Here is a 27,289-nt window from a genome sequence, read left to right as displayed (position 1 = left end):
TACTTGTTTTTAGCTCGTTTTGAAGAAAACATTCAACACTATCCTTACTTGTTTTTAGCTTGTTTTGAAGAAAACATTCAACACTATCCTTACTTGTTTTTAGCTTGTTTTGAAGAAAACATTCAACACTATCCTTACTTGTTTTTAGCTTGTTTTGAAGAAAACATTCAACACTATCCTTACTTGTTTTTAGCTTGTTTTGAAGAAAACATTCAACACTATCCTTACTTGTTTTTAGCTCGTTTTGAAGAAAACATTCAACACTATCCTTACTTGTTTTTAGCTCGTTTTGAAGAAAACATTCAACACTATCCTTACTTGTTTTTAGCTTGTTTTGAAGAAAACATTCAACACTATCCTTACTTGTTTTTAGCTTGTTTTGAAGAAAACATTCAACACTATCCTTACTTGTTTTTAGCTTGTTTTGAAGAAAACATTCAACACTATCCTTACTTGTTTTTAGCTTGTTTTGAAGAAAACATTCAACACTATCCTTACTTGTTTTTAGCTTGTTTTGAAGAAAACATTCAACACTATCCTTACTTGTTTTTAGCTTGTTTTGAAGAAAACATTCAACACTATCCTTACTTGTTTTTAGCTTGTTTTGAAGAAAACATTCAACACTATCCTTACTTGTTTTTAGCTTGTTTTGAAGAAAACATTCAACACTATCCTAACTTGTTTTTAGCTTGTTTTGAAGAAAACATTCAACACTATCCTTACTTGTTTTTAGCTTGTTTTGAAGAAAACATTCAACACTATCCTTACTTGTTTTTAGCTTGTTTTGAAGGACACATTCAACATCATCCTTACTTGAACAGCGTTAGGTCCGATTGTGGGGCAAGGATCAAGATCAGGATTCCTGTCGCCGATTGCAACCTGTTAAAGGAACGCCAAGCGGTCGAACCGTTCATAGAGTACTGGCTGGTGTCAATCTGATATGTACTAGGTATACCCGCAATTTATTGAAGTGAAAACGCTTTAGCGGCGTTAGCACTTTTCTTGGGATGGGTATAAAATATTAAACTCGCGTCGCCGTGGTCTGATTGAAAATTCGTAAGACTGTCGAAATTATGAATGAAAGATTACTACTTATAACTTTATTTATAACTTTTAACTAATTATAGTTTGGCTATTACAACTTAATAATCATATGGTCATTGGACCAGTGCTTGAATTATTGTGATTGCGAAACCGAAACACCGCGAGGTCGAGGGATCGAATCTCAGCCGTGAAATATTTTTACAGTTTTTTAAGCTTTGTCAACAGCGAAGACTCTCCCTAAGGTGTATTTCCCTATACTCGTATTTCTTTGTTCAAGTTTTCACTTCTGCCGGCACTCCCAGAGTGTAACTCATATTTTTTTACTTATTTATAATCTTTAATAACACTTTTTTGTATTATTTCAAATAGACGTCGAATTTCCATGAATGTGCGACCAGAAGTTATTTATCTAACTCACAGTCCAATGGAAAGAGGATTCTCGTGCATCTTATGGTAACTGCGTAATACAGCCTCAAGGAAACTGTACGCGATTAAAAATTAAATGGGGAATTATTAGCCATCAGATGACTCCTATACATAAAACACTATCTAGGTACTTTGCTAAAATCTCTTTTTACAAAAAGGATGAAGTTACAGTCGGACGTTACAGATTTACATAGTAGTAAAGATATAGTCGGTCATCAGCGGTTGAGGATAAGGTTCACTCGATGGTAGGTACAGCCTACTACATTATTAATCTAAATGAAGGCTACTTTACAATTCTTTAGTGTCTTATTATGTTTTACGACCTACGGACATAAGTTGCTATATAGTAAGATTTTGTGATTGCATAATGGATAAGATGATATGATGACTATATTCTGGCCCCGTCATTATCCATCATTCCTATATATTCGTAATCACGCATCTTTGTGAAATTTTAAGAATTTTTAATATATAATTAATGTAAAGTAAGTATTAATTAATAATATTTCATATTGGTTGTTGTGTAGCTAAGGCTTAAAAGAATGTTAAAGTTAGCATCTGACAAGCCTGTATTTGTTGGATGCAATTACTAATTGTGACAGTAATCACGACCATCATGTTAACGAAGCATCCTTACACAAACAATGAATTCAGGCTCTATGGTTCATCCAATATACGATAATTTATAGTTATACATTTGATTCTTTATGAAATAATTTAAATTATTTAAACACGACTTATATATTTGATGCTGCACCTTACAAACTAATTTGTTATGTATATTACAGCCATTGTAAAATACTCTACTTGATTGAAAAGAGTAGCCTTTGAGTTTCTTGTATGTTCTTCTCACGAGCTCAACTCTTTACGAACATATGATAAACTAGCTGACATTGATCTTGTGCTTGCTAGTTGATAAGAGATGGCGCTAGTTGTATTCATTAGTAACAATCACGCTTCTTTTATATTTTGTATAATTCACACTATAGTTTTATAAATTATAGCCGATTTGTTATTCTGGTGTGTAAGCTATATTATTGTAAAGTTTCATCAAAATCTATTCAGTAGATTTTGCGTTAAAGAAATTCAAACATACCTACATCCAGACATACAAACTTTCACATTTATAATATTAGTAGGATTCAGTAAATTATAAGATATGTTTCTAGCGACGATTCATAAGCGCTTAGTTTAAGCCTATTTGAATAAAGTTTATTTGAGTTTGCTAATATATCTAATACATGTCGCCATTGTGCTCCGTAAAATATTACTTGATATATATTTATCTAATCAACATTTATCTTTTAAATTAGTTTTATTTAACAAAACATATTAAACAAACAAACATAATATTATGTTATATTAAATATTTTATATTATTATGTTTGCACTGCTATCGTTTACACGCTCATGACAATCAGACCGGCTCAACTACCAAGAGATAGCAGTGCTAATTTGTTTTTGTCATTGTTTTCCTTAATACCATTTTATAAGTTTTTATCAGTGGGAAGCTCCTTTGCACAGGATGCCGGCTAGATTATGGAAACGGCGCCTATTTGTGCCGTGCAGCAGTAATGTGTGAGCATTACTGTGTTTCGGTCTGAAGGGCGCCGTAGCTAGTGAATTTACTGGGCAAATGAGACTTAACATCTTATGTCTCAAGATGACATCAGCAGAATTTAGGTTTCTCAAAATTAAATCAAGGCATTGGATTGCAAGTCGAGAGGAACAAAGATTTTGACTGTTTGCACCATAGCATATAGTTTTTTTTATGACAATAAGGGACGAGACGAGCAGGACGTTCAGCTGATGGTAATTGATGCGACCAGCCCATTACACTGTAGTGAAGCTCAGGATTCTTGAATAACCCAAAAATTCTGAGCGGTACCACAATTGCGCTCGACACCTTGAACATAAGATGCTAAGTCTCATTTGCCTAGTAATTTCACTAGCTACAGCGCCCTTCAGACCTTAACACAATAATGCTTACACATTACTGGTTCACGGCAGAAATAGGCGCCGTTGTGGTACCCATAATCTAGCCGGCATCCTGTGCAAAGGAACCTCCGACTGGTAAAAAATAGTGTTTTCAAACCTCGAATTTATCTAATTCCTAGTTATTTTCCATTTAAACAATATGTTATGTTTTTAAAGTGATAACCCTCACTTCTAGGATCAACACACAAATAAAATTTGGAAACAAAATTTTATGAACGATGCGGGTCTCGAACCTCCGGCGTTCCGTTTATTTTCCATTTGGTTTCAAACGTTTTCTGTTAGTATAGGTCACACAGTAACGACCAGTGGACGATTAATACCACGCTAGTCTTCTTTGATGAAAGGCAGGAATATTTATTTCTCGCAATTAAATTTTTTGTTTCCTTACATAATTTCGGCGAACTCCGGCTTTTAACAGGATTAACAACCTTTTTAGTTTTATTCTGGCATATCGACCTTAGTCTCAAAGCAAGACAAGAAAAACTGGACTTGAATGTAAAAAAACGTGTTGAAATCATTGCTGTTCTTATTACTTGTAACAAAAATGGACGAAGAACCTGTTTGGACAATTCATAAGATCAAAGTACTGAGAATCGATATGAAGTCATTTCAAGTGCTAAGTAGGTAATTGTGCTACGATCTTTCATGTGAAATATTTGTAGGATATTATTATGTGTGCAAATGGATTGAAAGATTTATATATTATATAAATCTACAAAAATCAGGCGGTTTTAGTTCCTCATGTGTGAAAAAATTTTTATTAGAGTTTTTATTCGCTTGAAAATGTTACTGGCAGATTATAAAAGTACAAAGGTGTTTAAAAAGGTTCGCTCCAGATTCAAATTTATGGACTCAACTTGTTCTACATCTACACTTGTATACATCTTCAACATCATCTATATGTTGACGATGTTGAGGCATTATTAATGAAATCACACCCTATGGTAGGGTCTCCGTTATGTTTTAGGCAGGCATAAATTCGTTCGATTGTATGAAGTGAGTCTTTATAGAAAATGGCACGTTGATCTTGACAGTTGACTGCTGATTTGATTTCAGTTCGTTTGGTATATTTTCCGTATTCCATAGCATTATATCATACGGTTTGTTATTGTGGGGAAATGCTGCGGATGTTCATAGTATGTCTGTGCCCCAAAAAAGGGCCATTATAGCAATTTTAATAAATGAATCCGCTTCAGGAAAAATCCAAGTTAATAAACATCCTATGCCTTCCCTCACAATACACATATACAATTAATATATTGTATGGTCGAAACATATGTATCATGTCATATGTATATGCAGACGACAGCACTGGTGATGCCGTATACACGGGTCATGCAGGTCTCTCTCGGGAAAACGTCGACCAGTGCCGGGAGAAACTTGTGTCTTCTATCGAGTCCTCTCTCGAGAAGGTCGCGGAATGGGGTAAGTTTAACCTTGTCCAATTTAACCCCCAGAAGACTCAAGTTTGCGCGTTTACCACTAAAAAAACCCCATTTGCCGTATCACCGCTCTTCGAGAACACTTCCCTTAAAGCCTCGCCTAGTATCGGAGTACTGGGTCTCGAAATCTCAAGCAATTGCCAATTCCGTGGCCATCTGGAGGGCAAAGCCAAACTGGCTTCAAAGAAATTGGGCGTCATAAATAGAGCACGGCAATACTTCAAGCCGGCCCACATTCTAGCGCTCTACAAAGCGCAGGTCCGGCCTCACATGGAGTATTGCTGTCATCTCTGGTCTGGCGCACCCCAGTATCAGCTCGATCCATTTGACCGCGTGCAACGCAGAGCAGCTCGAATTGTCGGGTACCCAGTACTCTGTAAACGGCTGGATCACTTGGCGTTGCGTAGAGACGTCGCTTCATTGTGTGTCTTCTACCGCATTTATCACGGGGAGTGTTCCGAAGAGCTGTTCAACCTGATTCCTGCCGCCGAATTTCACCTTCGCACGACACGCCACAAGTTACGATATCATCCCCACCATCTGGATGTGTGGCGGTCCTCCACAGTGCGGTTTTCAAGGAGCTTTCTTCCTCGTACCACGAAGCTGTGGAATGAGCTTCCTTGTGCGGTGTTTCCGGGACGACACGACATGGGTACCTTCAAGAAAAGCGCGTACACCTTCCTTAAAGGCCGGCAAACGCTCTTGTGATTCCTCTGGTGTTGCAGGAGAGTGTGGGCGGCGGTGATCACTTAATACCAGGTGACCCGTACGCTCCTTTGTCCTCCTATTCCATAAAAAAAAAAAAAGTCAATGCCTGTGAAATGGTACTAGTGATTAAAGCAGCGAAACTATTGTCTATGTTTCATTAGCTGAGGAAATTAACCCGTCTATACAATTGTTAAATATTACAGCTAACTCAAGTGCCACAATATCAATCAATGACTTAAATTTAACCGTCTTACTCCAAAAGATCATCTTTGGTCTTACTTATATTTAATTTTATAGCTTTAATAAAGTCACAGCCAGAAACATGATCAAATCTAAAGATATAATTATTACATTACTTATTACATTCAAGAAAATTATCTTTCAAAAGAAAGAGTGGTAATGCGTACAACGAATTTATGATAGAAACAGGTAAACTTATTAAAGAAGGAAATTGTTGCAACTTCGTAATCTTTCATTTCTACTTATTGGTGTCATACTTTTTCTAATAGCATCAAATTAAAATTATTTGTTTCTAATTATTGATGTCATATTTAAGTTATCACTTATCAGTAACATGCTAATGGGTTTATTCTAATTCCAGTGACACTTGACGTTTTAATTTCACTCGTTTTAAATATCAATTGCATATCTAGGCCAAATAGGTATTTGATTTGTCGTTAGTCTGCTTTCACTTTGTTATCGAACTTGAATAATTATTAACGACTAAACACAAACAGAGTTAAATTCTCTATTACTCTCAAAATAACAGCTTCTTTATGCAACAATTTATTTTATAAAAGAGGGGGCAAACGGGCAAGTGGCTCACGAGATGGGGAGAGGTGAGGCCACCGCCCATGGATATCCGCAACAACACGTGTGTCAAGAAATGCGTTGCCGGCCTTTAAGGTGGAAGTATGCTTTTTTCTTGAAGGTCCCTAAGTCGTATCTGTTCGGAAAAACCGCAGCCGTTAATTGATTCCACAAAGTGGCTGTGCGAGGCAAGAAATTTCTAGCAAAACGCGCGGTTGTGGAATGACAGACGTCAACGTGATACGGATGGTACTTTGCACATAATATCCGGCGGTGGAATTCGGCTGCTGGAATCAATCCGAACAGCTCCTCTGAGAACTCCCCGTGATAAATGCGGTAGAAGATGCAGAGAGAACCCACATTGATCATCAATGATTCGAGTCGCTCTTCGTTGTATGCGGTCAAATGGAAGAAGCTGGTACTGGGGAGCACCAGGCTAGAGGTGAGAACAGTATTCCATGTGAATTTGCGCCTTATAAAGTTGCAGGCGGTGGCTTTTTAATTGTACTCCGTATTTCAAAAAGTTTTTTTTTATGTAAGATGGGGTACACGGGCAAAAGATCCCGTGATGGGATTAGTGAAGCAACCGCCTAAGGGACCACCAGGAGCCACGAAATGTTTTGCCGATCTTTAAGTTGATGTTTATGTGATATGATCAGCTAAGCTAATCCTAATTAAGAATCCGCAAGGTTTTTTTTATGAAAATAAGAGACGAGACGAACAGGACATTCAGCTGAACTTGATACGACCTGGTCATTACAATGTTGTGCCGCTCAGGATTCTTGAATAAAATTCTGAGCGGCACTACAGCTGCGCTCTTCAATTTGAGACATAAGATGTTAAGTCTCATTTGCCCAGTAATTTTCACTAGCTACGGTGCCCTTCAGACCGAAACACAATAATGCTTATACTTATTCTGTGCATCGGTGCCTCCCACTGGTAAACACATTTAATTGTAAAGAATATATAGATTAACTTTTTTAATACGAAACAAAAAGGCAATATTCGCGGGAGAATATCTAAAACGTACAATAAGATCAACATTCTCCAGTTCAATGCTTGCGCTAGGTTGGTCTGTTGACATTGTGTTTGAAAGTCATCTTCCGCTAGCTTTCAGGTTTCTGCGAGGCCGTACACTTGACTTCGATATCTTTGCGAAACATTTCCGCTTCGTGTGACCGTCCTATATTCAATATTGACAAACACATACACGCTATCTATACACATACTACATACTTGTACTAACTGTGTTATCAACTCAGAGCGGAGTTATAAATTTAAAATTTTACACAGAAGTTCCTTAAGTGTCGATTGAGTGAAGGACTAGGAGACTTAGATTTGCATACGGAGTTGCCGCAAACACTAATGTGACAAGGTTCCGTTCAAGCTTGGGATCTGGGCTGTGTGTATAAGATGTATATGTAATATGTGTGTGTGTATAAGATATCTATACATTACTGTTTCACGGCAGAAAAAGGCGCCGTTGTGGTACCTCCCACTGGTAAAATGCCTTTAGCCGTCTCTTACGATACCCTTGGGCCTGGGACTATTCTTTTTATTCCCCGGGGAAGCACAGGGCAATCTAAAATATATCTAGCCTAGTGGATAGTATTACAGTCTGTCCAATATGCAGTATGCAAATAATAAAGAACACGTTTAAAATAGATTATCAAATTACTTTTCTCTCCGCTAAGCCGCGTCAGTAATGGGTGTTCATGCTACTTTTTTTTTAATGGAAAAGGAGGACAAACGAGCATACGGTTCACCTGTGTGTGTTCACCGGTATAAAGTGATCACCGCCACTCACATTCCCTTGAAACACCAGAGAAATCTCAGCAGCGTTGCCGGCCGTTAAGGAAGGTGTACGCGCTTTTTTTAAAGGACCTATGTCGGATGATCCCGGAAACACCGCACAAGGAAGCTTATTCCACAGCAGTTCTGTTTCTTTTGTTTTCTTACCATCAAACATCCAGATGGTGGGAATGATATCCTAATTTGTGGCATACCGTAGGTGGATTTCGGCGGCAGGAATCAGGTGAAACAGCTCTTCGGAACACTTCCCGTGATAAATGCGGTAGAAGACACACAATGAAGCGACGTCTCTGCCCACATATTTGTACGCCATAATTGACGATCTTTCAGATCAGTTGTCACACGAGTACAAAAACACCTCCGAGAAGGCGAAACATAAATAATAACAGAGGTAAAATGGCGAAAGTAATTTGACCTCATTGTAGGTTGTATTATCGATATCAAAGAGTGTGAAACGCTATTCTTCAGAGGACATTCACTCCTAACCGTGGTTCATTCCAATAGCATTATTACATCTTGCCAGAAAACCAAAGATATAGTTATCCCTTCACTACACACTTCAGATCACTCGCTGGGCAAAACCTGACATTGTCTGAAAATTTCATCAAAATCAGTTGAGCCAGTGACGACTGGTAGCAATCGGATTAACAGATTTTTTATTTATGGTCTTATTTTTATACAATATGCGTTGATTTGATTATTGGGTCAAATTGGGTACATATTTTCATCAATCAGAAGACTTTCACCTCCGGACGATTTTAAAATAACTCAAGGTTAGATTACTGCAATTTTCGTAGAGATCTATTAAATAAATATAAATCACAGCTATTTTATATTGGTATTAGCTGATTATATTTATATCTATATACTTTTAATAACATCGCTTAAGTAGTTTTTGAGTTAATATTTGTAAATATTTTGTGTAAATACACATATTAACAAGAATAACATTAAGTTGTAAATATCAACAAGTAGTAATAATTTAAGTTATTATATTTGTGTATGTCCTTTATAGTCTAAGAGCATGTATATTTGTTTCACGTATAAATTATGTTAATAATAAATAAAACTCGTTTCAATATTAGTACCATTAGAAAACAAATATTCTTAGCTTGGAGGTATACTTTATCGTGACATTGGCTAAATTGTGGTATACCTTTGACAAAAACCACAATAGAAAGAAGATTAGAGAAGAACAAACCATGTCAACATTTCCATTCTATAAAAAAAAATTGAAAATGAGAAAAAACTCATTTGTAGTCTTAGATTAAGGATTGGTCTCCGCTGCGCTCCAACTAGATATCGCAGGCGTAGTCGCAAAGTGCAGCAACTAATACTACGCCCAAGTGGGCGTACTCGACCCAGTCTCAAACAATTTGTGACGTTGTCGTGCCATATGTTCTGTTCAACTTTGCTAATAATTACAATTATAAGTTTATTAAAGTGAACTTTTGTTACATCGTCTCAAACTTTTTCGTCTGTGTGTTGCATGTCGCGTGACGGTAGGGCGGCGCCTATAGTTCGCATATTGGATGCAATTGCGTTCGGGTGGAAGTGTAGGTTCGAACCCCACACACTTGATAAAGTTTTTTTTATTTTATGAAAATGTAAAGCATAATATATAAATTTTTTCTATGCTGATATTAATAGGTAACTATGTTATTTTGTGAAAAAAAAGGTTCACTTGCATCGTGCTTTCATAAAACCACACAATTGCTATTTTATTCAAACAAAACAAATCCTATAACTATTTTTACAATACTATGACTACATAAAATTAAAACTAACATTACGTGGAAGCGTACCAAGAATACTGGGAGCATTTCCGCGCTGGATAGCTAGGCTGATCCGTTGACCGAAATAGCTGCCGGCGCTTGGGTAGTGCTGTTGTATCTAGTCGCAGCGGAGACCAATCCTCAATGTAGTATTTTTGTTGCATCACTTTACATATATTGAAATTGTAATGATTTGCATAACGATGAAGATGTAAATGTTGATTTTAACGAGCGACAATGAGTTTCTTGCTCTCATTAAGGCTCAATCGTTTACGAAGTGGCGATAAATGTAAAAAGAAAAATAAACTTTTGTCATTCATAAGTGTCATTTTCGTGACCTACATATATAAAGTGATTTTGATTTTATTGGAGTCCACAGAGTACATGAGGCAGTCGGTGTTGCTACATGACGCAACTGTTACATTTGAACCAGTGCCGGATTTTGAAGGTGTCCCATGTCGTATCGTCCTGGAAACACCGCACAAGGAAGCTCATTCAGCTTTATAGTACGTGGAAGAAAGCTCCTTGAAAACCGCACTGTGGAGGACTATGCTTTGACCGTAGCGGTTGGCCGGTCCGGTCGGCTATATCTACTACGACTTATCAGTGTGAGGCTCCTTTTGAACATGATGTCGGCTAGATTATGGGTACCGCAACGGCGCCTATTTCTATCGTGAAACAGTAAAGTGTAAGCATTATTGTGTTTCGGTCTGAAGGTGCCATAGCTAGTGAAATTACTGGGCAAATGAGACTTCATGTCTTATGTCTCAAGGTGACGGGTGCAATTGTAGTGCCGCTCAAAATTTTTGGGTTTTTCAAGAATATCCTGAACGGCACTGCATTGTAATGGACAGGGCGTATCAATTACCATCAGCTGAGCGTCCTGCTCCTCTTGTTCCTTATTCATTCATTCATTCATTTAAAAAAAAACCTATATATGAAGCCTTGCAGACCTAATCGGCCAACCGCGTCAATAACCAATACATCGTCATAGATTTATAGCCAACCGGACCGGCTAAGCACCGCGGTCAACCGCATCGCACTATCACCGGACTTACTGTGATAATAATGTTCGTTAGATAGAAGTTACATGGAGGAGACATGCGTATGGAATATGAAAATATAAATGTTTACGCAAATAAGGTATTTGTGCAAGAAACCTTTTTTAATTTTACCTCTGAAAGTTTTGACAAATTTTTATAAGTCTTTCAAGCATATTTCTTATGTTATGATAAGTAGTTAGGCTATATATGTTTTAATTGTATATTGAATGTTTTTAGATTCCACGCATAAAATACTGACAAAATTCAATTCATTGAGCCAATTGCCACAAAAGATCTATGCGGGAAGAGTTGCAAATGGCCGGTTGTTATAATTAAAGAAGAGGTATTTCAAGTTTTTTAATATAATTTCATCTGTGGTAAGCTAAGTAGACAACTAATTTGTAATTGCTAACATTTACCCCCTTATTCATAATAGTCTGCTAACTTAAATCATTGCTAATTCTCACTCTGTCTTCTTCTATTGACCTAAGTCAGAATGAGAAAAAACACTCCTTAGCGGCTGTTTAAAGTTAGCGGACCATTATGAATAAGGGGGTTAGTTCATAATTATTTTTGGAACGAAGTTCCTTACGGCAGGCTTGGAGGAGATAGGAATTTTGCTGCGGGACAGAACTGAAAAAAATGTGATAGTAAAACCGTAAGAAAAAGTCCGTGGAATAAAACCGGTAAATGAGACGTGCGCAGGCGCGACAGTCGTATACACAAGCGAGTAGTGTATACCTTTCTCTTTCTAATGGACTTTATATTTCTTTATTGTAACATAATATTTAAATATTATAAAAGTTATTTATAAACGAAGAAAAGCAAGGTTACTTTCAATACAGTTATTAATATATTCTTCAGGCTGTACGTTCTCTTTCGAAATTTTAGTGTAATTTTATTTCGTAATTTTACATTGCATTACAACAGCTAAAATTACGCTAATAATAATATTTATTCAACTTCCAGGACAAATTTAATTGAAAAATGACTTACTGTGTTAATATATTTATTATTTTTATGTATTTAAAATATATGTCATGTCAATCAAGAAAATCTACATAAAATTGAACACGATTTTTTTTTACAAATTGTGTCGATTTTACATTAGCCGAAGGAACTTCGTTCCTACCTGGTGTCGTGGGGTAGTATTTGTATACCGCAGTCGATGTCCGTGCTGCGAAACACGGTGCCTACTGAAAGTCAGTGTCGAGGCTCTGAAGGCTTGACGTTATATTGAGTGGGCCTCCGATTGGCAATAGTGATTGCACTGCTGCTCAATCTAATTGTTTTATTTATTTCAATTTTACTAGATCTGTTTAAATTATTTTTTAGTTGTTTTTGGAACGAAGGTCCTTACGGCAGGCTTGGAGGGGATAGGGATTTTGCTGCGCGACCGAACTGAAAAAAATGTGATAGTAAAACCGTAAGAAAAAATCCGTGGAAAAAAGTGCGTGGAATAAAACCGTTAAATGAGACGTGCGCAGGCGCGACAGTCGCATACACAAGCGAGTAGTGTATAATACCTAATTGAGCACGATTTTTTATGCAATTTCTGTCGATTCTACAATAGCCGAAGGAACTTCATTCCTACCTGGTGTCCCACGACCCCACATCATTTTTCTTTTTATAGTTTAAGTTTAGTTTGCTTAACTTATAATTTTAGTTTAATATTTCATGTTAAAATTTTTTTATTGTTAAAGGTTCCCTTAGTACCTATTTTTATCAGTGTAATTATGTCTCCAATAAAGTTTATTATTGTTATTATAATAATTATTAAATTTCTGTAAAACAAAAACCTATGTGAAAGGAAACCTATATTTTAGACCAAGGTAGTACCTACGACTATGTACTGTAAATACACAAACTGCTCAACTCCAAATACACCTGTTTAAGCGTACATTCTTGAACGCTTTTACCAGTAGGAGGCTTTTTTGCACAGGATGCCGGCTAGATTATGGGCAACACAACAGCGCTTATTTCTATCGTGAAGCAGTAATGTGTAAGCATTATTGTGTTTCGGTCTGAAGGGCTTCGTAGCTACTGAAATTACTGGGCAAATGAGACTTAACATCTTATGTCTCAAGGTGACGAGCGCAATTGTAGTACCACTTAGAATTTTTGGGTTTTTCAAGAATTCTGAGCGGCACTGCATTGCAACTCGTAGTATTGCTTACGCCATTTATGGAAACTGTCTAAAATTTTAAATTAATCCGTGATGAATTATTCCATTCGTCAGTCAGTACGATTTATTACTAATTGAATAGATTATAACATCTAATAACCTTATCCTCAACTCATTATACCTATTACAGGCGTGATACACGCACTTTCTATTTCTGGAAGGAGTGGTTGAACTCGAATGCAATCCTGTTTGCTCGGATTCTTTAAAAGTTCTTTATTAATTACATTAATTATTATTATTCTAAATAAAAATACTTGGACTTGCTCACTATTTAACCGTCTTCGAAAAGAAGGAGGATCTCAATTCGATCGGTATTTTTTTATGTTTGATGCGGAATTATTGCCATTTGGCCTCATAAAAATTTGGCATAATTTGGCCCGGTACTTTTCATTTTATGAATATTTTTGTTTACGTGGATGATTTAAGTATAATTTGTGTACGGCTTTTTTACGAGTTTTCATGTAGGTTGATTATATAATATAATTATTAAGTTTTAACCCGTGTCCCGATAAGTCGGTGCCAAGCCAAATGTAAAACCAGGCGTGACGTTTATAATAAAATATAAAACAACAAAATAATGTCAAAAATTGAAAAACACTGCGCCACGTGATTCTCTGCTAAAAGGAGTTGACACCATCTGTCTACAGCAAATACCACCTTCGAGGAAACAAATGGCATTAAACTTCATAATGACAGCTAGCTATGACAAATACCTCCGACCTGTATATATTTATATACAGGTCGGTGGTATTTGTCAAAACACCACTGGACAGGCTGTACCTTATGTTTGACAGCAATTTTTTTGTGCCAATTTGAAGCGCCACACGCGAGCGTCCAGAGAACTAATTTTGGCGTAGGTATAATACAAATGGCTGCGACGGATACATGCGGACGGATGCGTACAGTACTCTGAAATATTTTTGCATTTTGAGCTAAATTAAAATTCGTTCGTTTTCCATATTATTTAATACTTACTTTATTAATCAACGTAATAAAGTACACAATTATTTTGTTTATGTTAATAGTTTTCCACCATCTATCGATGTTTGCTGAGGTTGTCATCACTAGTTTTAGTACCGCAGACGCTCGCTTAGGCCAACAGCGCCAAAATGGCGAATATCAAACAGGCACTATAGCACTTTGACAGCCGCCAGTCCAGTGGTATATAGTAGAGGTTGGCATATAAATACATTGTTATAAACAACGATTCGAAATTATTGCAATACAAACTTTAACCACAAGAAATATCTAAACAATGGTTTGTGCACTAAGCTGTTTTATTTTATGGCAGTTTTATTTATAAATATACAATAGTAAATAAAAAATACCTATAAATAAATAAATGGGTGGCAACATCATATTAAGGCTGGGGATCGAGTCAACGGCCTTGAGGAATCGAGCGAAGATCGCCATAGTTTTAATTCAGAATTAGAAGCAATTTATTACAAACATAATACATATTTCTTTACAAAAATAACAAAACTATGTCATGTTAAATAGTATTGTTAAACAATTAAAAATTATAGCTTATTATATATATATAATATAGATATATTATAGATTGAATGATTAGCATGGATGTATCCAACTGTGAAGGTTAGGGGTAATTTGGTAATTTTTTTCCACAATGTCTATTAAAGATAGAATTGTAAAGAAAAAAATGATTTTTTTTCTCATAAGTATTCTGTAGATATGTAATTATTTTTTGTATACATTAACCCCCTTATTCATAATGGTCCGCTAACTTTAAACAGTCGCTAAGCAGTGTTTTTTCTCATTCTGACTTAGGTTAATAGAAGAGTGAGAATTAGCAATGCTTTAAGTTAGTAGACTATTATGAATATGGGGGAAAACTTTATATAAACCGTTTTAAAATGGTTTAAATTATGTGCTATTTTGGCGATTTATTGGAATACCGGCCTTAAAGTTTATTATTCGAATTATTCAAATCAGTTAAGTATTTAATTAGTTTGCACACAAGTGCACAGTCTGCGCAACGGTGTTAGTTGTACCGCCTGGAAACTTCGGTGAAAGTTCAAAATAAAACGTAATTACTGTTGTGGAGGCTGTCGCGACGGCTGCGGCGCCGTGTCGGATCCGTGTCGTCGCGTCAACGTGTCGCCTGCTACGTACATACCGCAGTATGTGATTAACTTTACCGTTCTCATTTCTTGCTATTTACGCTCATTTGAATCAATTTCCTTTTAAATCTTTATTATGAGAACCTTATAATATCGAGTAACTAATTATAATATTGAATTTGTGTGTTTTGTTTTATTTTTGATTCACTCAAATGTATGAAGCGTGCAGTCATTGATAGATTGACAGATGACGGCTATAATCTTGTAAAAAATTATAGATAGCAGAAATCCAATACGTTTTAAGCAACTGTTCGCTTTCAAACTTAGCCGGATTATACTTCGTCGCCAATCGTCTTACTCTGATTATTACTATTTCAAACTTATGTCATCATCAAATCACTGCACGTTTCATACTAAACTAAATTTCAATTTTTATTTAGGCAGTCCCGCCTCTTATTACGTAGTATTTACATCCTCTTTGGCTTTAAGGAAAATTATCAGAGTGAATATTTACGATGCGCGCGCACCGGATACCCAAATTAAAGGACCTGACGTTAGTTGGTCAACTAAACCATGTGTCGTATTTCAATGCCAAAGACTGCACTTTGCATAAGTATCGAAGACTGCGTTTCAACATTCATGGCAACTTATAACAAGCAATTTTTCAACATTACAAATAGATACTTCAACAGTGGCGGATTTACAGATTTGCCGACCGCAGGCTATTAAATTTTTGCCGCCTCAAAATTTTGATATCTTAGTCCACAAAATCATATCAATTTTCTATCAATAAATTTCCAACTTTATAATTTGTGCTCCATCATCCTTTTCCCGTATGGTTAGTATCATTGAGAACTATGGTACCGTGTTAAATCATTAATTTTTAGAATAACCCAGTAGCGATTCGATATTATTTCAGGGTTAACACATTTCTCGTTGTCATAGATAGACTCATATCGGATCTAACGAGAAATTGTTATTTTAATTAATAAAGCGTTTAGCAATTGTTTATGTAGAGATATTTATTATTTAGCATTGTTTATATAGCTATATAATAAATATCTCTACATATATATAGCTATATTTTGATTTTTATGAAATATTTTAATTTCTCTCCAATTTTCGAAAATCGTATATTGTGTGTCTATACTTTTTTTTTCAATTTGTAAATCGAAATAAAAATATAAGAACTAAATTTGCCGCCCTAGGCTCCAGGCTGGTAAATCCGCCACTGTACTTCAATCTTTGCTTACTACATATACTAAGAAGCTATTAAACATCTCAGAAACCACAACAAATACTTGTAAATATTCGTTCATTCATATGTACGTGCTTAACGATTGTGTTGTTGCTAATAGGTGAGATTATAAGAGAAAATACGTCAAATGGATAAGGCACACGCCGCTAGATAAGTTGCAGCGCTGTAGCATTAGTAATGGGTATGAGAGGTTCAGGTAGTGTGAACTACTGACCGGAGACCACGGTAACCTATTAACAGTAGGTTTTTTTTTACCTATTCTCGTAACAAAACGAGAATATGACCTTATGTCAAGTTCGTATTCTTGTAACACAAATTGATGGTTCAATAGGTCTACTCTTATTCAACGAAAAACCAAAAATTCGATCGAAGTTTCGGATGTTTCCTACTACGGTTCCATTCGTTACGAAGTTTCGTCCCGAACGTCATTGTTTGACATTTCAAATTTCTAAGGGTATGTTCCGATATTCACTGCGACCACTGTACAGTGTGACGTCAATTTAGTATACTGTAAAGCCGTTCCTTTATTGTCAGTTATTTATTTATTTTCATGTAATCTACAGCGTCACAATGTTTATACAATTTAATTATTATATAAAGTAGAAAAAAAAACCCAAAACTGATTGCAGTAGTTATACAGGTATAAAACAAAAGAAGTAACATTTTATGATTTAACAAGCCAGAATAAGGCAACAAAATATTTACAATTACTATAATAAGCTTTTTAGAAAATAAACTTAACAAAATAAGGTTACAGGAGTGTGTGTGCGTGTATGTAAGGTTGTGTGTTGTGTATTTGAGGGAGTATGCAGTATGTGTGTATGTTAGTTTGGATAATCATTACAGTAGATGTATATTTCTAGGTGAGAGCCAGAATTTGCAGAACAGAGTTCAGTGTGTAGTTGGTGTTAGCTTTTGGTACAGCCAGAAAGCCAGTTTATGACGTCATATATTTCCTTAGGGTACTGCGGCAGTATACTGTCACTTGTAAGTCCATAACGGAACGAATTTTTCTACAGTGATAGCACTGTGCAGTGCATATCGGAACATACCCAAAACTTTCTCTAATTTATTTACGTTGCGAACGAAAATTTGAATTTGACAGTTGTTTGTTCGGAATTATAACCAAAACTTGACGAAACCATAGGTATTATATAGCCTTAAGATTTTCGTTTGTGTGGATTTTGTTGCAAGCTCGAAATGGCTTCGAGAATGCTTTTAATCGAGGCTGCTCTACGTGAAGAACATTTAGATTCTAGAGATTGAGAGGCGTGCTTGTTCGATGTATATTGTAGTAAAGTTGAATATTATGAAGAAAAGTTTGTACACACTCGTAAGGGAATTAATTTGTCGATAGTTTCCTGTGGGCCTTCTGTTTTTTACAAAAGTGTAACTTATACTTAATTAAATGTTATGAAAAGTTAAATTATAATCATCATCATTATAATCTGCCGGAAGATGTCTACTGCAGGACAAAAGCCACCCCAAAGATCTTCACGACGATCGGTCCTGCCTGCCTCATCCAACGTATTCCGGCGATCTTGACCAGATCGTCGGTCCATCTTGTAGGGGGCCTACCAACGCTGCGTCTTCCGGTACGTAGTCGCCATTCGAGGACTTTTCTGCCCTACCAGCCAACTGTCCTGTGTTTCGCAATCATTTGGGTTATGTCAGTGTCTTTAGTTCTCCTACGGATCTCCTCATTTCTGATTCGATCTCGCAGACATTATAATCATCTTCATTTCATTTCAATAGTAATTAAAAACAATACCAAGGAGCGTAGGTATACACGCACTATCAGTAAGCTGTGTGCTATCAACCACGGAGATGATAACGTCTGCAGTAGATTGTGTAACATCCACATCTCAACAATTAATGTTGAGAAAACCAGCTCGTGTATTGACTACATGACAAGATCTTATGGTGGTATCTGTCTTGTTTCGACAGTTTGAGTTTTGACTCTAAAATATCTTTAATACCTGCTACACCTTCTTGGAAAGTGTCGTGATAAGTGGGTCGAAAGTGCGTCATTTGTTACGTAGGTACAAATAACTACAGAGACGAACATGCATAACTGTCCATCACTTAACCTATCTTCATTTGTTTATTATTGGTTATTAAATATTTTTACAGACTGTAATGAGGGGTCGTTAACATTTAACTTTAACACCTGAAACAAACATAAACTTATAATGCCTACTACTCGTCTAAGTTGAGTTAGTTAGGCGTTTTATATGCTTTAACAACAAGGTCCCAGATAATGTTCAAAATTGTGTATGTATTACGAAATTCAAAAGAATTGATAAGAATCGTTTGTGTGGTAAAGGTTACTATAACATTAATGCCTTTTTTAATGATACCACTGATAGGGAGTTGTGCGACCGCCCATAGCCTATTAAATAATAAATTTTAGTGTACGATTTTACATTGCAAGCATATTTTTATAAAAAAAAATATTTCAAACACGGACGAGTAAAAAAAGAAGTGATATTAGCAAGTGAAGCACCGCTAAGTTTGTGTGTGTGCGGTTACGGGGGATACTAGTTACAAATTTTTTTCTCCCTTAAATAATCATATATGGCCACAAATACTTATATAGTATCGTTTTTACACTTTGTCACAACGCACGACGGCATTTTAAAAATATTTTATTGAGACGCAAACTGATCCGTCACAGACGATGAAAATTCTCATAATAGCCGCCTATCGGCCTGTAGTAGTGTAAGTGTGTGCGTGGGGCTATGTATTTACACGTTAATTGGCTTGTTTTGTTGCTATACTGTTATGTAAGGTGACACGGAGTCCTTATTTTTTTACTAGTCCGTGATTTCAAATAGGTTTCTGCGTTCAACTTGTAAGCTATAATAATTTCAATCTATTTGCTAGAATTTAAATTTTCTTTATAGGTCGTATGTATCAATCCTGGCGAAGTGAGATTCCACTACTCGGGGTATTGAGGCCCTCGACTACTTCTCGCGCCTTCAAACAGCAACCTACTTTTAGGACTCGCTAACTTTCCCGTTTATGTACAATGTACTATTATAATACACTATATAGGAAAATGTTCTAGAATTGACTTCGGAGATAATTCTGGAACCTTAACCCATTGCCTTTTAAAACACAGTGACAGTTAGATTATAGAAATGTGTTTATTAGAGTATTAAACATAAAAATACTAGTGGACCCAACAGACGTTGTCCTGTACACACGTCTTAAATTTGAAAAATCGGTCCAGCGGTTAGGAGGAGTTCAGTAATATACACATGAGCAGGAGAATTATATTATATGGACGGAATTGAGAATCTAAACCAATCTCAAATTCACTGCAACACACAAAAAAGTCATCAAAATCGGTCCAGCCGTTTAGGAGGTAGTTCAATTGTGAATCTAAACCATTCTCAAATCCACCTGAAGACACACACCAATCTCAAATTCACTGGAACACACCAAAAAAATCATCATAATCGGTCCAGCCATTTAGGAGGAGTTCAGTTACAACAGACGCACAAAATAAATATTATATTAAGACTTGGACGGAATTGAGAATCGAAACCAATCTCAAATTCACTGAAACACAAAAAATCATTAAAATGTTGCATGCTAATTTAAATTAGCCGAATAGAAGACACTAAAATACATTTAAAATCTATAATGTATACTGTATTCGACGCAATAAATAAATTTTGTGTCGTATTTACCTTTCTAATAAGCTATTTTGTGATCCGAATTCATTGCTTGAAACAAAACTTTAAAATATACCTCTTTAAAATTCGTTAGAAATTGCGACAAATATATATATATATAGTATATGCCAGTCTGTACAAACGACAGGCCTCCACTGCCGCTGCGAACACGAGGTGGCCGTTTGCGCACTGTTCGCCCATCCGTGAAGCTGTATTCGCGTGTGAAGTATTTTTGATGATTTTAATCGACTTTTCGGCACTATAGGCCTTAATTGAGCATAATATTTGTATTAAGTACAAGATTTCATAGAGGAGTAATAACTGTCTTGGCTCTTCTCCTCTTTCAGGCTTTCCGAAGTGCTGGTACCGATTGGTTAATGTGGGACTTTTCATTCATGACATTCATAAGTGTACTTTTAGTATAAACGACATATTGCATCATGATACATAAACAACGAAAACAAGATTCTTTAACGCACAACTTCAACCTTGAATTTTTTCCTTAACACCAACGAAGCGCAAATACTCGAGATAAAGAGATAATAATATTTTAAACGGTAGTTGGAGTTCATAATGTAAACAAACTTAAGATATTACTTGACTTCTGAAATCGCGACTATGCTTTGCAATATCTCGCAATGGGACCGACAAAATTTAGTCCAATTCAACGCCAAGAAGACATAAGTTTGTGCGTTCATCGCTAAAAAGTCTCCCTTTCGAATCGAGATCACTCCTCTAATTGCCACAGCCTGTATCGGCATACTGGGCGCCGATATATCAAGCGATGTTCAGTTCCACGGTCACTTGGAAGAGAAGGCCAAACTGTCCTCTAAAAAGCTTGGTGTACTCACTAACTACTCACTTCATTAGAAGCCACTACTTGCGACAGTATAAGGCGCAAATTCGGCCTCACATAAAGTACTGTTCTCATCTCTTGGCGGGCGCTCCCCAGTGCCAGCTTCTTCCATTAGACCGCATACAACGAACAGCGGCTCGAGTCATCGACGATCAAGTCATCTCCGATGGGCTTGATTCTTGGGCGTTGTGTAGAGATGTGTTTATCGCGGCGACCGCTCAGAGGAGCTGTTCGGGTTGATTCCAGCGGCTGAATTGCACCACCGGGCATTACGCCAAAACGCAAAATATCACCCGCATGACGTTGACGTCTGGCATTCTACAACCGTGCGTCTTGCAAGAAATTCTTGCCACGCACAGCCACTTTGCGGAATCAATAACCGGCTGCTGTTTTCCCTAACCGATACGTCTTAGGGACCTTTAAGAAAAGAGCATGCTACCTTAAAGACAACGCATCTCTTGACACCTGTTGTTGCGGATGTCCATGGTCAGTTGCCTCACCACACCCAATCCCGTGAACCTCTCGCTCATTTGCCCCCTCTCATATTAAAAAACAAAATTTGAAATTGATCAAACGCTCAAGCATTCATCCCTGGGATTCATTCGGGGAAGTGAAGTTCAGCACCGATGGTACCTGCATCAATAGAGGTGAACTAAGAGTTGAGCAGGTAGGGAGAGAGAGAGAGAGGTTGAGAGAGGTGATCACTCAACACCAGGTCACCTGGTGTTGAGTGATCACCGCCGCCTACATTCTCTTGCAACACCAGAGGAATTACAGGAGCGTTGCCAGCCTTTAAGGAAGGTGAACGTGCTTTTTTTTTTAAGGTACGGATGTCGTATCGTTCCGGAAACAACGCACAAGGAAGTTCATTCCACAGCTTTATAGTACGTGGAAGAAAGCTCCTTGAAAACCGCACTGTGGAGGACACATCCAGATGGTGGTGATGATATCCTAACTTGTGGCGAAGGTGGAATTCGCCGGCAGAAATCAGGTAAAACAGCTCTTCGGAACACTCCCCATGATAAATGCGGTAGAGGACACACAATGAAGCGATGTCTCTCACATTTAATAATTTAAAAGTATATAAATGAGGAATAGCGAATGACGAGAATCGGTGTTGGGTCACAATTTTAAACTTTGAAGAAATGGAGCATGTCCAAATAATTAGAAAACATAATAATGAATAGTTTGAATAACTGTAGGTGATTCGGAATAAATGTTAAAAAATATTCCTACCGTAGGCTACTATACATTTATCGCAGGCTAATCAATTAGTCAAATGTATCGAAATGGCGGTGAATTTTCTTGTGTTGACTACAAAATGGATTGACTACAAAATTACAAAATGGATTGTTTACATAAGCGGATGAAAGGATTCAGTTCTTATCAGAACTACCATACTCTTGACAGCTCCTTTGAACATAAGACATTGATAAAAACTGATAAACCGACCGATTGCTAAAAATAAAATACTTTGTTATGATAGGCTAAGCGGTGGTAAGAAAGTACAAAATTGTGAGCGGATCACTTAAGAGGATAAAAGGATTCAGTTCTTATCAGAACTAATATACTCTTGACAGCTCCTTTGAACATAAGACAATAATTGAAGTCATAACTGATAAACCAACCGATTGCAAAAATAAAACACTTAATCATGATAGGCTAAGCGGTTCAGATGGTAAGAAAATACAAAATTGTGAGCGGCATCGCGGTTTCGCTCGTCACTTTATGCAGCTGAATTATCTGTTTTTAACCAACTTCAAAAAGGAGGAAGTTATCAATTCGATCGGTTTTTTTATGTATGTACACAGATGTACTCAGAGAGTTTAGAGTGCATCGACTTAAAACCAATCAATAGGTAGCACATATAAATAATAGCATTTTATTAATACTAAAGGTAAAGGTGTATTAAATTAAACTTTTAGTTATTTGATACTTTTCAGTTTTTGAAGTCGATTTTATTAAACGTAGTTATATTTTTACGTTGTACTTTTCGATATCATTTCTAATACTACCACTTCGGAAACAAATGGTGCTCTGAGATACAAGAAGCGATGCAAGAAACTCTCCCGGCATTCTTTTTAATAAAATATACAATATTGTACTGTGATTTTTATTGCTATAAAATAATCATAATCGAGTCCTAGGTTGTCCGATTAATTAGATATTCAGCTGTGGAGTACCGTAGTATGGTTTCGAAAGAGACATTTAAAAAAGAAATTTAGTTAGAGCTGCAGATGGTCTCGTTGCCAATTCTCGAAACAAATAAAACAATAATAAGTAATTATTAATTTATTGCTGTTGTAGGGGCAACAGCAATAACAGTTTGTAAACATTTCAAATGTATGAGATACAGCCTGCTTAAATAGATTAGTTATAGATTACCAAGCGACGTATCCGTATCTACTAATATTAAAATGTGAATGGAAGAGTGTTTGTTACGCTATCACGCCTAAATCACCGGACCTAAATTTTGATTAAATTTAGTACAGAGATAGATTAGATCTAGAAAAAGGACATAGGCTACCTTTTATTGCAAAAAAAATTGAGGGGTTGAAATAGGGGATGGCAGTTTGTGTGGAAATTCGTCATTATCGAAGATAAAACTTTGTATTTTGGCACTTTATAAGAAATAATTCATAAGCATTTGTTTGAACATTTTTGAAACTTTTTGGGGATGAAATAGATTTCCCGGTGAACTTTACACCGGGAAATACTATTAAAGAGACTGTCCACAATGACAAGGGATATCCGCTGTATCATAGAAGAGCGCTGCCAGCAGCGGAAAGAACAGTTTGTATGTGTATTATTGAAAAAGTATCCTAAAAGATAGTAAAAATTGCCCAAAGTAACTATTCAACGCGGACAAAGTCTCGGCTAAAAGCTAATAGCCCATAAAACCTTATTAATTATCTATATATATAAAAATAAATTTCTGTTTCTTAGTCTCGCTATAACTCGAGAGCAGCTGGACCGATTTGGCTAATTTTGGTCTTAAATTATTTGTGGCAGTCCAGAGAAGGTTTCAAAGGAATAAATTTTAAAATGCTCGGAATTAAATACAAACAACAATTTTGTTTTTCGTTTGATGTGTCTCCCGTCGCGTTGTTCAGAAATCAAATTGAAAGAAAAGTTTTTTATATCTTCCTAACTTCCTCAGGAGGTATAAAATAAACCTAATTTTAGCTAACTATAGTTGGTAGATTAACTACAGTTGTTAACTATCTATCAGATTATTTGTATGTAAGTAGATTGATAAATCTTAAGTTTTGTCACAAATTAAATTTCTGAACGCAACCATAATATTTACATTATTATAATAATTATTCCTATTTGCAATATTTGTTTTGTACATATACATACTGAAATACTTAATAAATATTTTCTATGAGAGAATTAATTGACGCTTGGTCTGACAGTTCCGCTGTCAAACCGAGTCAAACGATCATTTCCTTCTAATCAGCTCTTTATATACTTTAATCAGCTAAATTAAAATAAAAAATCTCTCCACCTTGACGTTGGCCGAATCGTAGACATTCAGTCGACGGAGCCATTTAATTTAAAAAAAAAATGTCCGCTGTCAAAACAATTTCATTACAACAGGTTGCATATTTTACGAAATAATTCTTGATGTTATTAATTATGATATTATATTATTGACAAATTCATAAAAACATTATTTTATTTATTATATACAGAACGGCGTCAGATAGTACCTAATAAAATTTAAAAGTTTTCAGACATCACATTAGGAAAATAGACCTTAAAATAAATCCCCAGCAGACAGCAGTTATTTATGATTATTTGACAATTATTAGGTACCTGACCATAATTACGATGTGTCGGGATTAATCTAACCAATGAGCAATCGGTACGACGCGACCGCTCACCGTTTGCACCACCGAACTGTTTGCATTGCAAATATAAAAATATTACGTCTTTATTGTGCTATAAGGCCGAAGATTTTAACTTATCAATTAGGAGCCGAGATGTGGCCTTAATTTATCTTCAGATTGACACCACGCCAGCAAGGCTTTGATAGGCCACAGGCCGCAACGAATTCAAGGAAAAAACCTTGGAAATGTGCAAAATAAAACATTGTTAACATTTTAATAATATTCAACATTTATATGCAGTTATCAAGAAGGAATGTTATCGATTCTGATCATTGTATAACATCTGTATTATTTATATTATTAACACAAATACATTTGCATTTTAAGCTTAAACCTCAACCTGTGACTAGTTCAATCTTCTGCTGGGTCCAAACAAACTAAGCTCAAATATGAAATTGAAATCGTAGGTATTTTAATAAAAAGAACTTGGTTTGATTTTAGCAGTTTTATGGAACAAATTCTGTGTAAAGTGCCCAACCCCGGAGCCCCGTAGGTATTTCTTATGAGAGCTAGTCGTAAGTCCATTCAACTGATAAAAATAATATTCAAAGGTTCAAATGACTGAAACATTTAAGCAAACGGAACTAATCAAATAGAATTTGTCATAAAATTAACAAAACATTCCTTATCGTAATAATTCTAAATACCTAGTCATTGTATTATTAATTTAGTATTATGAAATTACAATTTTCATCAAACTATTTGAAACCAATATGTATATCTTGAATATCTTGAACAACACACGCATTGAACTAATGATAAAATCGAAAACTGTGATTAGGTACTAATCACAGTAAGCCGTATTTAAGAGAACAATATGACGGAAACAGTGTATTTGCTCAACTGTTTCATTACTTCAATAAAATACAGCACAACATAATAATACAATTATTTCCAATTAGTATTGTGTGATTCAAGGCTGTAGTACGATAATATAGGCTTCGCCTGAAAGATTTGCGCAGTGTGTAGTTAATAATACAGACGTGAGATGGGGTTATAAATGTTACATTATATTAATATGTAGGTACATGTAGGTACGCTGCATTAAAATTGCATCGGCAAATAAAAGTTCCCAGAATCTGGAAAATCGAATACTGGAAATGATAACAATATTTATTTTTAATTATTTTAATGTCTCGCTAAATACCAATGTATAATTATTATATCTAATTATGTGAGATACGTAAACCTAATTGAATTATCCGTTTTTAATTATATTAATGAGAATCTTAAGTTAATAATTAGTTTTAACATATTCAGATAACTTAATTTTAAAATAATAATTTACTCACCAAATATTTTTAAATGTATTTTCATTCTGAATTATTTGGCACCAATAAAAGAAAAACAAACACTAAATCCGCTTGAGGCTTCCGCAGGCTGCGCGCGCGCTCAACTTGGTACGTGTGAATCGCAACTGCCAATGCCTGGAAGCCTCCAACCGTGACTAAAGCCTGCGTTCTACTGACCCTTTAGATTGTCAATACAATTTGATCGCCTCACTTACACCTGCACGAGCGAAATTCTATCCGTGAACTATAAAATTGATAAACAAGTTTTAATTTGCACTGAACTTATGATATTTATTTATTATTATGATATTTTTGCTTGTAGGAGATACTTAACAAAAAATATTTAAACGAGTGAATTATAAGACTTAGTCATGTCATAAATCTTTTTACAAGGATGAGATTTTTCTTGGGATAAAAAATAAAATGTTGAACTCGCGTCAGGACACGTGACCTGATCGAAAATTCATAAGACAGTCGTTGAAATTATGGATGAGAGTTGATTTTTCTGTGAGATAAACTTTTTTGTATTATAAATTATAATTTTTGTGCACGATAGCGCACGCAATAAGCTAATATTGTATTTAACCATATAATTGCTAGTACTTTAAACTGATAAATAAAGCAATTCGTGCGAAATTACTCCCTTACCATTCCAAAGTATTCAAAAATGCACAACGTTAATGTTCAAGTTATCGCTTCAGCCGGAGTGCAACCCGTATTTTTTTTCTTTCAGAAATTATCACTCGCATTAAAACATGAAGCTCATTCAAAGGTATCCCAGTGACCTTAATTATTATTTATTTATTTTGATTAAAACGGTTGCAAGATTAATTACATTAATGAGGTACATTGCCATTGCTAGACACTATTATGCGAGGACTCATAAAGTTGGAGCAGCAACTGCACCAACACCTCAAGTCTGTGAGTAAATAGATCATAATCAGGGCGGGCTTCTACGAGTACTTAATACAATCTTTAAA

At 35.8% G+C, this 27,289-nt stretch overlaps 1 protein-coding gene across 1 annotated transcript in view; it reads right to left on the bottom strand.

Moving 5' to 3' along the window:
• LOC126966082 (uncharacterized transporter slc-17.2-like) overlaps window positions 1–26,638 on the bottom strand; it is a 36,401-nt gene extending 9,763 nt beyond the window's left edge. The window contains exon 1 of the mRNA XM_050809958.1: window positions 26,310–26,638. Coding sequence (XP_050665915.1) covers window positions 26,310–26,334 — 25 coding nt within the window. The 5' untranslated portion in view covers window positions 26,335–26,638. The remainder of the gene's footprint in view (window positions 1–26,309) is intronic.
• Between the last annotated feature and the right edge of the window lie 651 nt (window positions 26,639–27,289).

This window comes from Leptidea sinapis, chromosome 9 (genome assembly GCF_905404315.1).
Source record: "Leptidea sinapis chromosome 9, ilLepSina1.1, whole genome shotgun sequence".
In the NCBI taxonomy this organism is placed as follows: domain Eukaryota; kingdom Metazoa; phylum Arthropoda; class Insecta; order Lepidoptera; family Pieridae; genus Leptidea; species Leptidea sinapis.
Note: the sequence above shows the minus strand (reverse complement) of the source record. Positions and strands in the feature narration are given on the sequence as shown.